At 42.6% G+C, this 15,471-nt stretch overlaps 1 protein-coding gene across 1 annotated transcript; it reads left to right on the top strand.

Annotated features, from left to right (window-relative positions):
* The first annotated feature begins 2,911 nt into the window (after positions 1-2,911).
* On the top strand, positions 2,912-11,777 carry LOC141085463 (ATP-sensitive inward rectifier potassium channel 11-like). Its single transcript, XM_073570846.1, has 2 exons — positions 2,912-3,041; positions 6,392-11,777. Exon 2 carries the CDS (start codon positions 6,443-6,445, stop codon positions 7,631-7,633), a length of 1,191 nt encoding a protein of 396 aa, XP_073426947.1. The 5' UTR covers positions 2,912-3,041; positions 6,392-6,442; the 3' UTR covers positions 7,634-11,777.
* Positions 11,778-15,471: the final 3,694 nt, after the last annotated feature.

Raw genomic sequence — 15,471 nt, 5'->3', positions numbered from 1 at the left:
CTTAATATGGTGGTAATGGCTTCTGAAAGGAGCCACCCCTTGGCTGGGTCCTTCCCTGGAGGAAGATCTGGCTAGTCCCATGTTTGAGACTCTTAAATGAGGCTCCACGGACTTTATTTGCAAATCCTAGACTGTAGCACAGTACCAAAGGAATAAGCAAACTCGCTGTCAGGGACAAGCCAGAGAATCAGCAACGGTCGGAAGAGGATAAGACAAAAGACAAGCAGGTCAGGATGCAAACCAAGTCAAAACCAGGGAGTCAAGCACACTGAAGGGAAACACTGAGTAAGGACAGGAACACGGGAAAACAGAGACACGGGATCAGATAGCAAGCGTAGCAGGACCAATCAGAGTCATCTACAGCAGCCCTAGGCAAAAACTATAACTGACATCGCCTGCAGGAAGAAGCGGTGATAAATCGCAAACCTGAACCCAGACTGAGGCTGAGAAAAGTTAACCCCTTCTTGACCAGACAGGGAAAAAGGGAAAACAAGACTCCAACCCAGGTCTGGATCATGACAATGACTGTGTTTGGCTCATCGTCTGTGTGGTTGGTCATGTTCATCTGACAAACTCCCCCTTGTCTGCATGGAGTTTGTGCACTGGGCACAGTCATGGGGAACAGAAAAGGGTCTTCACCAAAGCTGAAAGATACAATTGTCTATAATGTCTTATGTTGAAGGATTTAAGATTTCCCTTCACTGGAACTAATGAGCCTCGGCCGACCCTGATTACAGCCCATAGTATTATCCTCCTCCACCAAACTGTACAGTGGGCACAATGCAGTCAGGGGATAACATTCTCCTGGAATCACCAAATCCAGGCTCATCCATCAGACACCAGATAGAGAAGTGTGATAGTCACTGCACAGAACACTTTTCCTCAGTCCAGTAATGGCAGCTTTACACCACTCTGATGTTCAGCATTGTGCTTAGTGATGTATGGCTACATGCAGCCGCTCGGCCATGAAGATCACGGCGGGGGCGCAGTGTTTGTGCTGATGTTATACCAGAGGAGGTCTGGACTCTGCAGTTATAGAGTCAATGGGATAAATTAAGAACATGTTCCATGTTTGCCAAGTTCATGTGTGGATTTGTGCCATTTTTTTAAATAAATTTCAGCAAAATGTATTTACGTCTTAACAAAAATAGCTAAACAAATACAGGTAATAATTAACAACCAAGACCACAATATGGATTAAAAAGTGAAGAAATGCTGTAAAATAGGAAATACCCTGTTAGCTGGGATGTAGTAGCTTAGAAGGTTGTGTTCACACTGAGGGTTCTTTTCATAAGTTTTTAGAATAGAAACTCTCCAATCAAAAATCGTGATCTTTGGCGAGCTTCTGTCTTCCAAATTAAGAGTATGTTCACACTGTGTCGTTGTCTTTTCTTTTCTTCATTTCTTTCTGGATACAAAAAAAAAAGTATCAAACCCGCTGGAAAAAAATGTACAATAAAAAAAAAAAAACCTTAGGAAACGACTAAAAAAAGCTTCAGGTTTACCAAACTCCACAAGAAAAGGAGAATTTCCTAATGATTCTTCAGCGTGAAAAATGGATATTGGAAAAAAAACCCGACGCAATGTGAACGCACCCTAAGACTAAATCCTCCTCAAAATCAGTTGGAAAACTCTTACAATTAGTTTCTAAGGGAAATTCACTTTGTTGTTCTTATAAGAAGTACTTTTGAGTGTTTTTTTTCTATTTTTTATCCTGAAGAGCTTTTGAAAAACGCATTGTGGAAAAATTAAAAAGTGCATGTTAGGACTCGTCCACACAACCGATTTTGTTGTACGAGTGTTATCTGTGCTTGTCAGGTATGGAACTCGTACCGGCGATATTCTACGCAACTGTGCACATCTCTGAGAGGTTCGTGGAAAAAATCCGATTTTGATCCAAGTGTCATATCAAAATCGTAAATGCAAGTCTATGGATCCGTGAAAAAAAATCAGACCGAGTTTTTTTTCTCTATGTCCAAGAAAAACTGATGCCACTGTGATCACTCTCTGATCAATGTCTGATCAGAATAATCGGTCTGTTTTTCTCAGATGTGGAGCGGTTGTGAGACCCTTCCCTTACTTCTCTGAACTGGATTCTGATAGAATCCCATACAAAGTGGACAGTGTCCAATCAAAAGGCTTAAAAAAAACATTTGGTGAAAAAAAACTTTTGCCAAACCTTCAGTAAAAGAAAACATGTTTCAAAAACTCTTGAAAAAAGGATTTTTTTCTTTTTTTTTTTCTTTTTTTTAGAAGTTTCCTAATGTAAAAACTTGTCATTTTTTTTTAAACTTCCAAATACTACATGTGACTTTAGAGTGTATTCAGTGTGTGCCTAATAATACATTTCTAACCTATTATAGCCCATAGAAAGTGTAGGAAACCACATGGGACACTTGGCCGGCTCTTCCCAGCACCGTACGCTTCGTTACACCTCTCCTGTCCATGGACCCAAGATCTGATTTTCTTCGGCTCCAAAACAAAAAGGAATGTATTATATATGGCATAAATATAGCGAATTACAAAAACACAATGAATGATTATTATTATTTTTAAATATTATTAGTATTATTTCATTTACTAAAACCAGCGCAACAATGTTCCCGTGCAACACCGGACATGATCTGTTCCTACAGATCCTCGCATATTACATCACTCGTGATCCTGCGTAATATTTATTTTTTATTATTTATATTTATTTATTGTTATTATTTATATATTTTATTCTTAGGATTATTTTTTGTTGTTTAATAATATTGTCTATTGTTGCAAAGTCAGCGATGACTGGTGGGGAGGAAGCGTCATCCGTCGCCTGTTGCACTTGCACTGTCCCAGCCCATGTCCCTTATCATCACGTCTTGTGTCACACAGAACAGCCCCTGCGCTGAGCCAATCACTGGGTCAGCAACCACAGGGACTATATGGAGCCTCCTGCCTCTGCATCCACAGACTGTACCATTCTCCACTGATCAAAGGGGTACAGGCTTCCAAAAACCCCAAATCTTCACCGAATGTCTGCAGGATTTTGCTAAGAGGTCCAGGTAAGTGGATCGATTGCACCAGCCGGATTTTACTGAGCCCCCCTTTTCTGAGGTCGAGCCTTGTCTCCCAAGTCTTGCATCTCGGTTAATAATTGATGGCAGTGGAGAGGCCCAGTGTATCTGCACCCCAGCAGCTGACATAAAGGAGGCAAATGAAAGAGCAGAGCTTTGTCACTGCAAATGGCATCGTTTAACGCTTTCCGTCCCGAGAGGCGCTGACCCTGGTGCTGGAAGCAGACGGATCAATGACACTGCTAATAGTAGAACCGGATCTGATGCTCTTAATACCCTGACACCCATTATTAATCCTGCCAGTAATGTGATCTGAGACTCCGCTCCTGGACTGATACATGAGAAGATGCACAATTGTACATTTTGCTATTCTGTATCTCCGCTTTTGTCGCCCAACTTGTGGTTTTTACGGCTGTCGCAAAAACTTCACCTGCTGCTGTCAGGGTCGTGCTGGAAAACTGTAGCGGTTAAAAGGTGTTGCCCAACTTTGGAAACATTTTTTTTTTTTAATGAAATGCGTTAATGAAAATATTTTTGCAATCGGATTTATTTAAAGAACTTGACAGCGTTTTGCTTCACATTCAACTGTGGTCACAAATCAGCCGAGAAGAGGTGAGAAAAAGACAGGAGTTGTAAACTTTCCCATCAGACGGTCACAACGAACTCACTGAAGGATTCCCAGATAACTCTTTCTGCAACCAGCAATAGACAGGCTATAGAAGGCAAAAGGTGCAAAACCGTTAATGGGCTTTAACTAGTGATGAGCGAACGTGCTGGGATAAGGTGTTATCCACCATGCTCGAGTGCTAACTGAGTGTCTTCAGCGTGCTCAAAAAGTATGTTTTAGTCCCCGCGGCTGCATTTCTCATGCCTGTTTGACTGCAGCAACACATGCAAGCATTGCCTACATGTGTTGAGGCTGCCTAACATCTGTGAGACATGCAGCCGCAGGGACTCAAACATACTTTTCGAGCACGCTGAAGACACTCGGTTAGCACTCGAGCATGGTGGATAACACCTTATCCCATCACGTTCGCTCATCACCTAATTGAAACCCAATTGCAAAAATTACTTTTAGCCCCAAATACATGCTTGTAAGTTTAAAAAAAAAAAAGTTGTGGTGCACAAGGGTGTACAACCCCTTTAAAGATGGGATTTAACTATTAATATCAGATTCTATTATAATGAAGATTATTATTATTATTTTAGACCAAAGTTGCCATGTAGCCACAGCTTTAATTTCAATGAATGACATCCATGATGGAAATCTGCTTCAGAATTGCTGTTACAATTTCTACAGCATCCCCTCGATTCCATGCAGATTATTTTTTTGGCTGCACGTGGATGGGCTTTAAAAAACCTCAACTTTAAAAACACCCAGAAAGGCTCAGCAATTTTACTTACCGGCCACAATAGTTGGCAGTAGTATAAACGTCTTAAGATCTGAACGCTCCTTTAATGCCATCTCAACTAGGTGTCAATGTCTGGTTGGTGAAATGGAGAACTATCCAATGGGGACCTAATAAAAGCCCAAATGTCTTCCATGGATGTGAGTCTTTCGGTAAAATACCAACTAGTTTATTACACTGCAAGAGTAGCACTCTGGCAATAGGGACCCCCGACATTACAGCACTATGCCAGCTGTATGCTAGAACTGATACCCACCGTCAATTGAGCTTTGAAATCTGTACCATCCCTGCACTGTACATAGCGGCATTACTGTACGGGACAAGGGTAAAAGGGTTTCTCTGATTTGGACAAACCTTTTTGGAGTTCTTGCATAGGTATCTGATAACAAAGTGTCCCGATATTCGGACCCACAGTGATTAACTTAAATCTTTCAGAAAACAAGGCAGTAAGACCCCAATTCATCATATGCAGGTTAATTTGTTTTGTTGTTTTTTTAAGTAATGTTTCCTTTTAGTCTTGTGGTCTTCGTTGCTTTGTTTTTCTTACACCTAGGTCATGAGATTTGCACAGTCAAACCTTGCAAAAAAATATCTGGCATACATAAAATCACTCCAGGGAGCGACTAGAGAACATTTGCTCCAAAATTTTGAGACTTTTTGAAAAGGTCACTATTGAAGCAGGCGAAAACATCTGAAAAGCCCAAACCCAGCCCACAATGGCAAACAGAAGAGAAAACAGACGAACACATAAAAATGTGACTTTAAAAATGTCGCAAATGAAAAAGATGAATATGGCGCAAATGAAAAACAAGTGAAAAATGCACAAAAGTAGACAAAAATAAAAAGCACAAAAGAATGATGAATTGGCTCCTATGTGATTACATTCCACTCAGCACTACCACAAGGGAAATGAAGGGTTACAAAGTGCCCAAATGGGTTGTCTGTGAATTTTAGGACAGGTCTTCAGAGCAAGAGATATTCTATATAACCTCCCTTCAATCAGACCAAGAAATTAGATTATTGATCAGTGTATAAAAATGGGTTTTCTAACCCAGATAACCCCTTTTTTTGTTATGTGGATTGGTCATCCCAACTTCCTTAATCCAAGCCTTTCTCCATTTTTAAGAATGGATGGAAACCAATGAGTTTTAAAGGGCATCTGTCAGTAGGATCAACCCTCCTAAGCCGTCTATATGGGCATTTAGGTCAGAGAAAGTTGAATAAAATGATACTTTGATCTCTCTGATCCAATGTCTTATTCTAGATAAATCAACATTTTTCATAATATGTAAATGAGCTGTTATGATCTATGGGTGGAACATAGATCTCCCCGAGAATCTGCCTAAAAAGATTATTATAAATTAAAGGGAGGGCGTTACCAGTATGAGACATGTAGATCAGGAAAGCAGACTGTTAGTCACTATATATCTTACACTGGTTAAGCCCCCTTTCATCTAAAATAATATTTTAATGCATTTAGATCTATGCCCCACCCATAGATCATAACAGCTAATTTACATATTGAGAAAAACATTCTTTTCTCTGAAGTAAGGCATTGCAGACATCAACGTATCATTTTATTCAGCTTCCTATGACCTACGTGCTCATATAGACAGCTTAGGATGGTAGATCCTACTGACAAATTCCCTTTAAGATGCGAGTCTTCAGGTCCAAGGATCAGGAAGGTAAGTAAATGATATTTAGTTAGCCAAGTGCTTTTGATACGCTAGGTAAAAATAGCTGTGCAAACTGTCAGTAATCAATTAGCTATTTTTTTTATCAGTCTTATGAAATGAAATAAAACCCTAGCAGATGCCTGATTTTCCATTATGGAGTATTGCACAAGTGCATCTTTAGATAAGTTAGAAAATAGGCTTTTTGCCATGAACCAGAGAGATGTTAATAATACAATGCATATTTTTTTTGCAGATGAACCACCACTTCTCCATAACTTAATAGCATTTCTTGCATCGTACAACCATGCTCGCTCGGAAGGGGCTGATCCATGATGAATTCTTGTTGACCCGAATTGCAGAAGATAAGGATAGCCATCCACAATTTAAGACCAAGACTAGGAAAGCCCGCTTCGTGTCCAAAAACGGTGCTTGCAACGTGGCCCACAAGAATATTCGAGAGCAGGGACGTTTCCTCCAGGATGTGTTCACCACCATGGTGGACCTGAAGTGGCAGCATAGTTTATTTATCTTCACGATGACATTCATCTGCAGCTGGATGCTGTTCGCCATGGCCTGGTGGCTTATCGCCTTCGCCCACGGAGATCTAGATCCCAAACGCAGTTCCTCTATACCATGCGTCACTAACATCCAATCTTTCACCTCTGCATTTCTCTTCTCCATCGAGGTCCAGGTGACCATTGGATTTGGAGGTCGTATGGTCACTGAGCAATGCCCACTGGCCATAACAGTCCTCATCATCCAGAACATATCTGGCTTAATCATCAATGCTGTCATGTTGGGGTGTATCTTCATGAAGACAGCACAGGCAAACCGCAGAGCGGAAACCCTAATCTTCAGTAAGCATGCTGTCATAGCCTGCCGGGATGGAAAATACCGCTTTATGTTCCGAGTTGGTGACCTACGCAAGAGTATGATTATCAGCGCTTCAATGAAAATCCAAGTAGTCAAGAAGACCACAACCAACGAAGGAGAGATGATTCCAATTTCTCAGGTCGATATCCAGGTAGAGAACCCAGTTGGGACAAATTCCATTTTTTTAGTCTCGCCTCTTATTATAAGCCATACAATTGATGAGAAAAGCCCTCTTTTCCATTTTTCGGCCTACGACCTCGGCGACCAAGATCTGGAGGTGGTAGCAATCCTTGAAGGAGTAGTAGAGACCACCGGGATAACTACTCAGGCGAGGACATCCTACTTGCCAGACGAAATCCTCTGGGGCCGTCGTTTTGTTCCGATTGTGACAGAAGAAGAAGGTCGCTATTCTGTGGACTACTCCAAATTTGGGAAAACAGTGAAAATACATGGACCCCTGTGCAGCGCTAAGGACCTGATGGAAGGAAGGTATAATCTAATTTCCAGGAGTCAACCTTCTAGATCAGCAAAGAAAAGGAAAGGTGACAGCCAGCAAACTTCACTACTGGAAAAGAAAATGGCCACATATGCACATCCTAATGATTCTTCATCTGATTCCTAATGTTAGCCTTTTTTTACTGCCAAATTAAGTTTACTTTCGTCTCTTTTATACCATCATGCAAAGTGATAGCACAAAAGGGGATATTTTTGTAATTAAGGTGCTTTTATTCAGCAGGGGCAGCCAATTTGCAGACTCGATTAATGGCACTGGGAAAGCATCAAATTTGGTTCCAATTTTCAAGTATCAATTTTCTCTACTTTGAATGTATATTTATAAAAAAAATCTATTCGTGTAAGTTAATGTGAAAATTGTTCTGTAATATTTCCTTTGCTAATTTATAATTGTTTTAATGTCACCCGTTATTTGCCAAAAATACTGTAAGTAATTTTTTTCTACCTATTGTAAATGCCGGTGTTCTCCTGAATCCGGCGTTGTTTTTCTTTTCTTCCTGCGCCTCTCCTTTCCTGAGATATAACCTTCTCTAATCAAGTCTTTTTTTAGTCAACTGGGCATGGTCCACAAGGAGACAATCGCAGAAAAGAGTTCAAAGTCACGCCCACTTGGATAAAAAAGACTACATTTACACAAAGGAAAGAAAGGGCCATATCTCAAGAACAGAAGGGCACAGAAACAAAAGAAGAACAACGGCAGATTCAGGAGAACAGCGGTAATTACATCAGTTAAAAAAAAAAACTAAATTGGACAGGTCCTCTTTAAATTTAACGTACCAGGCCCAAAGCCTGAGGCTACACTATTGAGAGAATCTGATGACAACATTGTGTGGTTTGTTTCAAATGACTAAATACACACCTGCCCACACATACACATGTATGTTCCACTGCTCAAGTGGCATGACTTGAACCCTTGATCGAGAAACCCGAATATGGGGTCTCTCCCCTCTTTGTGTCAGTATAATATTAAGAATGGCCCATAATGTAATGCTATTCTCAGAATCCACAATCCCCCCCCCCCAATCAGAACACAACTCCTGAAAGTAATAAAGGGCAGCTTCAGGCTTTGCACCTGCACCATCAAGCGATAAGCATATTAACGCACCCTAGAAGTTTCCTCTAGCAGGGCTCTTTAAAGAGGACCTGTCGCTGGGTCATAAGTGGACAGTTTTTGCTTTTAATTTATTCCGGCTGCTCCCCTGACTATTCTGTTTTGTTTTTAGATAATGTTGTCTGTTCCAAGAATGACTGGCTTGTGTTTGAACTGGATGAGTCCATGAAAGAGTTGCTTACACTTTGTACCTTTAAGGCAGGCCTGTCATCGGGTCAAAAGTGTCCAGTTTTTTTGCTTTTATCTTATTCTGGCTGCTTCCATGACTATCCTGTTTTTTGTTTTCTTTAAATCCGCCATACGGTTCCTGATATATAGGTCTTTTCATTTACTGCTACTTTTTATAGTCTTTACCAAATGGGCAGTACTTGCGGGGTAATTATGCAGAGCAGCCTAAAGACACGCCCCCAAGGAACCCTGTTAGACCATCGAAATTAGCTCTAAATAAAAAAGCCTATATCTCTGGAGCCGTATGGCGGACTATAATAAAACGAAAAGCAGAATACTAAAGGGAGCAGCCAGAATAAGATAAAAGCAAAAAACTGGACACTTTTGACCTGATGACAGGTCTGCCGTAAAGGTACAAAGTGTAAGCAGCACTTCCATGGACTCATCCAGTCCAAACACAATCCAGTCATTCTTGGAGCAGACGACATCATCTATTGATCATACCGATTCACTTGTTTTCTTATGACATTATCAAGACCACAAAATGGCTACTTCCTCTGATCCTAGTTGCAGGTTGTGTTTGGTTGGATTGTAAATAATTGACAAGCTTTGCTTCTTTTTCACGCTTGCAGAAATATCTGTCCGTTATGGCTGCTCAGTAGAGTTGAGCGAAACAGGTCGGTCAGATTCAAAAGTCGCCGACTTTCGCCAAAGTCGGGTTTCGCCGAGCGAAACCCGACCATAGCGTGAAGTCTGCCATGCGGTCGTCGACCCAAGCGCCAAAGTCGGATTTCACAGAATGCTTGCACGTGACTTTTTTTTCAGCCAATGAGCAAGGACGTACACTGTGGGCAACGAGATGACATGTGCAGCATCCGGGGAGAGAGAGACATTTTGGTGTCCTCCACTCCCTGCCGACTTTGCTTCCCAATTGACTTGCATTGGGTTTCGTGTTTCAGTCGGACCTTCGACTTTTCCCGATAGTCGGACAATTTCGTTCGACTCAACTTTGGAGAAAGTCGGGTTTCATGAAACCCGACTTGACCCTAAAAGAGGCAAAGTCGTTCATCTTTACTGCTCAGTAATGATATCCACATTTCACGTAAAATCATTGCAGAGGAGGGAAGGATAGAAATCCTGATGATGCTATTAGCAGCGGCCGGTCCGCAATCATGCCTGAATTTGGAACAATGCAAAACTTTGGACAAACTGTTGCAGGGTCTGAAGGGGCAGAATAAGCTCACTGTGTGCCGTGCACCGACCCCCTTAGATCCTGCAATGGCCCTTGATTTGTCTTTCAACTATTTTTTTCCAGGGTTCAGTCTCTGTTGCATTTGTCTACGTCACATCCCTAATTGAGCCTTATGTAAAGATTTTCTGGCCCTAAATGAATATAAAAAATTATTTAAATGCACCATTGATAGCAATAAAGACGAAGAGTAATTTTATTAACAAATGCTCTCATTGCACATATGACCCATCTTGCAAAAGGGGAAACATTGTTTTTATAGGAAGCATCTCATCAGGCATTTACTCCACCAAGAGGTTCAGCCGTGCATATGTTATTAACTGGTTAAAGAGTAACTAAACATCGTTATTGATTTTTTTCATATTTTGTAGGCAGTTGAAATGCTTGTAGATTAGTGGTGGTCTGGTTGCTGAGACCCCAACTGATCACATGCTAGACCCCCTGGTAAGTGTACAGCTCAGCAGATAAGAGGGTACAGCCCCTGTCTCATTGTGCACGGATTCAGTAGTAAGCATAGGCTATGCTACGCTTCTTTCTGCTGAGTTGCACACTTCCCGGGGGTCTGGTGTGCAGTCAGTTACTGAACCCCTAAATATGAAAAAATCAGTAACAAAGTGTAGTTTATTTATTAAGGAAATCTCTTTGCAAATTTACAACTATTCATAGCACATATCAAATTCACATAGTAATGATAACTACTGATCTTTCTGTAAAGTGTATTGTAAAGTTAAGGGGGTCGTACAAAAAATAAACTATATATATCACCCGTCCACAGTATATGTATGTATGAACACATAATAATCAGAAGAACATAGGTGTAAATGGAGGAGTAGCAGGAGCATGTGCGACCACTGCCTCTTTCTCCGTCTGGTGGTCGCACATGCTCACTACTGATCTATTCACACTGAATTTGCTCCCCTACCCTAGCCTCTTTGCAATGCTGTTGCTTGTCCCCACCAAGGGGGATACAAAATCACGTTAGGGCAGATAAGAAATGTATTATGTGGATTAATTATCCTTTTCTACAGTGCAGTGTGGTTTGCAGAAATCTGGTAATTGGTGCTGGTTGACCTGGCAAATGCCAACGTATGTGCCAAAAATCTGCAGGGGCAGAGGTACCAGAAGCGGATAGAACACTTTGAAATTATAAAAGCTTTTTTTTTGTTTTTTTTTTTAAATAAACAGTGATACATATCAGTATAGCACTTCCACTCCTGATCGGTGGGAGTCTGACCAATTGACGTTAGAGGTGAGCAAAAAAGATTGGCAGAACCCCACTAATGTGGCAGCCGGACCAGACCTTCTCCTATCTTCCCGCATCCCTGTTGCCTCTTCTGACTAGTAAGCCTGGGGCGATTTCATCATGGGACATACAAGACGCCGCTTTGGACCTACTAAACAGAAGAGGTGCTACGGATGCTGACAGGTAGAAGGAGGTCCGCAGGGTTCTGGTCCATCGGCCCCGGGCTTCCAGCGAGGTCAATAGACCAGGGTTTTGCAAATCTTTTTGCTCAACTTTAAAAGGAATCTGTCATCAATTTTTTTGCCTATCAGCTGTGGCTACCGGCAACAGGGGCTTATCTGTAGCATTCTGTAAGAGAAGAAAAATGAGTTAGATTTTACTCACCCAGGGGTGGTCCTGGTCCGGTTCGGGTCCGGAGGGAGTCGCGGTCCGGTCCGGCGCCTCCCATCTTGCAGAGATAACGTCCTCTTCATTCCTGGCTGTCGCAGGTCCGGCGCAGGCACATTGCTCTGCCCTGTTGAGGGCAGAGCAGAGTCCTGCAGTGCACAGGCGCAGGACCTCTTCCGGCGCCTGCGCACTGCAGTAATCTGCTCTGCCCTCAACAGCGCAGAGCAGTGCACCTGCGCCTGGGAGGCGACAGCCAGGATTGAAGAGTACGTCATCGCTGCAAGCTGGGAGGCGCCGGACCGGACCGCGATGCCCTCCGGACCCGAACAAGACTCGGAACGCCCCTGGGTGAGTATAATCTAACTAATTTTTCTTCTCTTTCAGGTAACATAGGGGGCTTATCTACAGCATTACAGAATGCTGTAGATAAGCCCCTGATGCCAGTGGCCGCAGTTGATAGGCAAAAAAATTGATGACACATTCCCTTTAAATTTATTAAATCGATTTACTCTTCTCTTCAAATCCTAGGAATTCGATTTTACTCGTCTCGCACAAATGAGCCACAAATTGCAAACGTCATTGTACAAAAAAATAAAAAAATTCTCTTTTTGCTTTACTTTTATATTTCTTCCTTAATTTCCGTCTACAGACTGAGCTTTTTATTATAGGTTGTAAGGTCCAAAGTCCTGCCATATCAGTAACTACCTCATGTGCCCTGCCAGCTTGTTTGCCTTCTTTTTATCTGTGTCGGTCATGCATTGGGTAATATTTTTATATGAATGTTAAAAAAAAAATTCCATGGTGATCATTGAATGTGGATATGTTTCCTGCGACCAAATAAAATGACCCATGTTTATATCAATGTTTTGTACAGTCTGAGTAATGACAGTGTCTCCTATTTCCGGGATATTACAAATAAAAGGGCGGACTGTTATGAATGGGTTACCGAGAAGGATGGCAGGATAAGGCTAAGCCACCAGAAAACCAGAGAGGTTGGTAACTAAGCGGATTGCAGACCCCTGATCCTGTCCACACAACTAGCAGTAGCCGTGGAGCGTACCTACGATGATCCTAGAAGCCTCGGCACAGCCGGAGAGCCAACTAAGCCTAAAGCAAGAAAGGTGAAATCCAAACTGCCCCGTAGCAGACCCCAAAGGAATAGATAGCCCCCAAACATATATTGTATGAGAGACAAGATGGAACACAAACGCAAGCAGAAAAACAGACTGAGCAAATGATGGGGCCCAAACTGACTAGACAGGATAGGAAAGAAAAGACACTGTCTGCAATCACGCAAAAACCCCTGAAAAATCCAACACATCTGATGTACACAAAAACACTGAAGTCACACGACTTCGCCCCCACTATATCAGCACTCCGGTATTAACTGGAAGCAAAGCAAAAGAGACCAATATAACAGGGGACTGAACAAACTGACACAAGCAGTAACATATGGAGCGGTGGTCCAGCACAGCCCCCAGCAGGAGCAAGCTGAATCCGCACAACAAGCAGAGAGAGACAAAACCAGATCAGATGCAAAGGATTAGCAAATGAATCACTTAGCTGAACAATACAGGAACAGGGCAGGAGACATCAGACCTCTGAATGCACAGGAAAGCAATCACCAGCATGGATTGCAGGAAGTCTGTATACTTAAATACTCCAATCCGTAACCCCAGATCTCCAATCGTCATCATCATCAGGTGGCGAATCTCTGTCAATCTGGCCAGCTCCGCTACCTCCAGTAACCACCAGAGGGAGCTTCGGCTCAGAAGTCTGAGCCAGGGAATTCACAACAGTACCCCCCCCTTGAGGAGGGGTCACCGAACCCTCATAAACGCCACCAGGCCGATCAGGATGGGCCTGGTGAAAGGCATGAATCAATCTCTTGGCATGGATGTCAGCAGCAGAAACCCTAGAATTATCCACTTGGCCATAACCCTTCCACTTGACCAAGTACTGAAGACTCTGTCTAGCCAGACGAGAATCCAATATCTTCTCTACCTCATATTCCAAATTACCCTCAATCAGTACAGGGTAAGGGGGCGCCACCATGGGAACCACTGGCTCCACAAACCTTTTCAACAAAGATTTATGAAAAACCTTATGAATCTTAAACGTAACTGGAAGAGTCAAACGGAAAGAAACGGGGTTAAGGATTTCCAAAATCTTATAAGGTCCAATAAACCTTGACTTGAATTTTGGAGATGCAACCTTCATGGGAATATTTTTTGAGGACAGCCAAACCATATCACCCACTTTAAACCGGGGACCAATGGTCCTATGCCGGTTGGAAAACCGTTGGGCCTTTTCCTGAGAGTGGGACAGCTTATCCAGTACTTGGTCCCAAATCTGCTGCATTCTCTCTACCACAGAATCCACACCTGGGCAGGCAGAAGATTACACCTGCCCCGAAGAAAATCGAGGATGAAACCCAAAGTTACAAAAGAAAGGAGACATCAAAGTGGCAGAACTAGCCCTATTGCTTAGTGCGAGTTCGGCCAATGGCAAAAATGAGACCCAATCAACCTGATCAGCAGATATGAAACATCTCAAATAGGACTCCAAAGTCTGGTTTGTTCTCTCAGTCTGCCCATTGGTCTGGGGATGAAATGCAGAGGAGAAAGACAACTGAATTCCCAGTTTGGAACAAAAAGCTCTCCAAAATCTGGAAACAAACTGGACTCCTCTGTCTGACACAATGTTTTCAGGAATCCCGTGCAGACGAACCACCTGTTGTAAAAACACGGGCACCAACTCAGAAGAAGATGGCAACTTTGGGAGTGGTACAAGATGGACCATCTTAGAAAACCTATCACAGATCACCCAAATAACAGTCATTCTCTGAGAGACAGGGAGATCAGAGATAAAATCCATTGAGAAATGGGTCCACGGCCTCCTGGGCACTGGCAGGGGCATCAACAAACCACTAGCACGAGAACAGGGCTTGGACCGAGAACAAGTCCCACAGGACTGCACAAAATTCCTGACATCACGAGATAAGGCAGGCCACCAAAAAGACTGATTCACCAAATCTCTGGTACCAAGGATACCTGGATGACCAGCCAACGCGTAGTAATGAATTTCAGACATTACTCTTTTCCTCCACTGGTCAGGGACATACAATTTTCCCATAGGGCATCATTCAGGTTTATCCTCCTGAAATTCCTCCAGGGCACGTCTCAAATCAGGAGAGATGGCAGAAAGAACTACACCCTCATTTAGAATGGTAGTAGGCTCGGTCACATCAAGAGAATCCGCAAAGAAACTCCTGGAAAGGGCGTCCGCCTTAACATTCTTAGTGCCCGGAAGAAAGGAGACCACAAAATTAAACCGCGTGAAAAACAAAGCCCACCTAGCCTGTCTTGGATTCAAGCGTTTGGCTGATTCAAGATAAATCAAATTCTTGTGGTCGGTGAGGACTACAACTTGATGTCTAGCTCCCTCCAACCAATGTCTCCACTCTTCAAATGCCCATTTCATGGCCAACAATTCCCGATTCCCCACGTTATAGTTACATTCAGATGGGGAAAATTTTCGAGAAAAGAAGGCACAGGGATTCATCTTAGAAGTTACCGGATCTCTTTGGGACAAAACGGCTCTTGCACTAATTTCAGAAGCATCTATCTCCACCTGAAATGGGATTGAGACATCAGGTTGCCGTAGAACCATAGCAGAAGTGAATCTCCGTTTAAGCTCCTGAAATGCCGAGACTGCCTCTGTAGACCAATTCACCACATAAGCGCCCTTTTTGGTCAAATCAGTCAGTGATTTAACAATACCAGAAAA

The sequence above is a fragment of the Dendrobates tinctorius genome, unplaced genomic scaffold (assembly GCF_039654945.1).
Source record: "Dendrobates tinctorius isolate UK_male_01 unplaced genomic scaffold, ASM3965494v1 ptg000028l, whole genome shotgun sequence".
Classification (NCBI taxonomy): Eukaryota; Metazoa; Chordata; class Amphibia; order Anura; family Dendrobatidae; genus Dendrobates; species Dendrobates tinctorius.
This window is presented reverse-complemented; position numbering and strand designations above follow the sequence as displayed.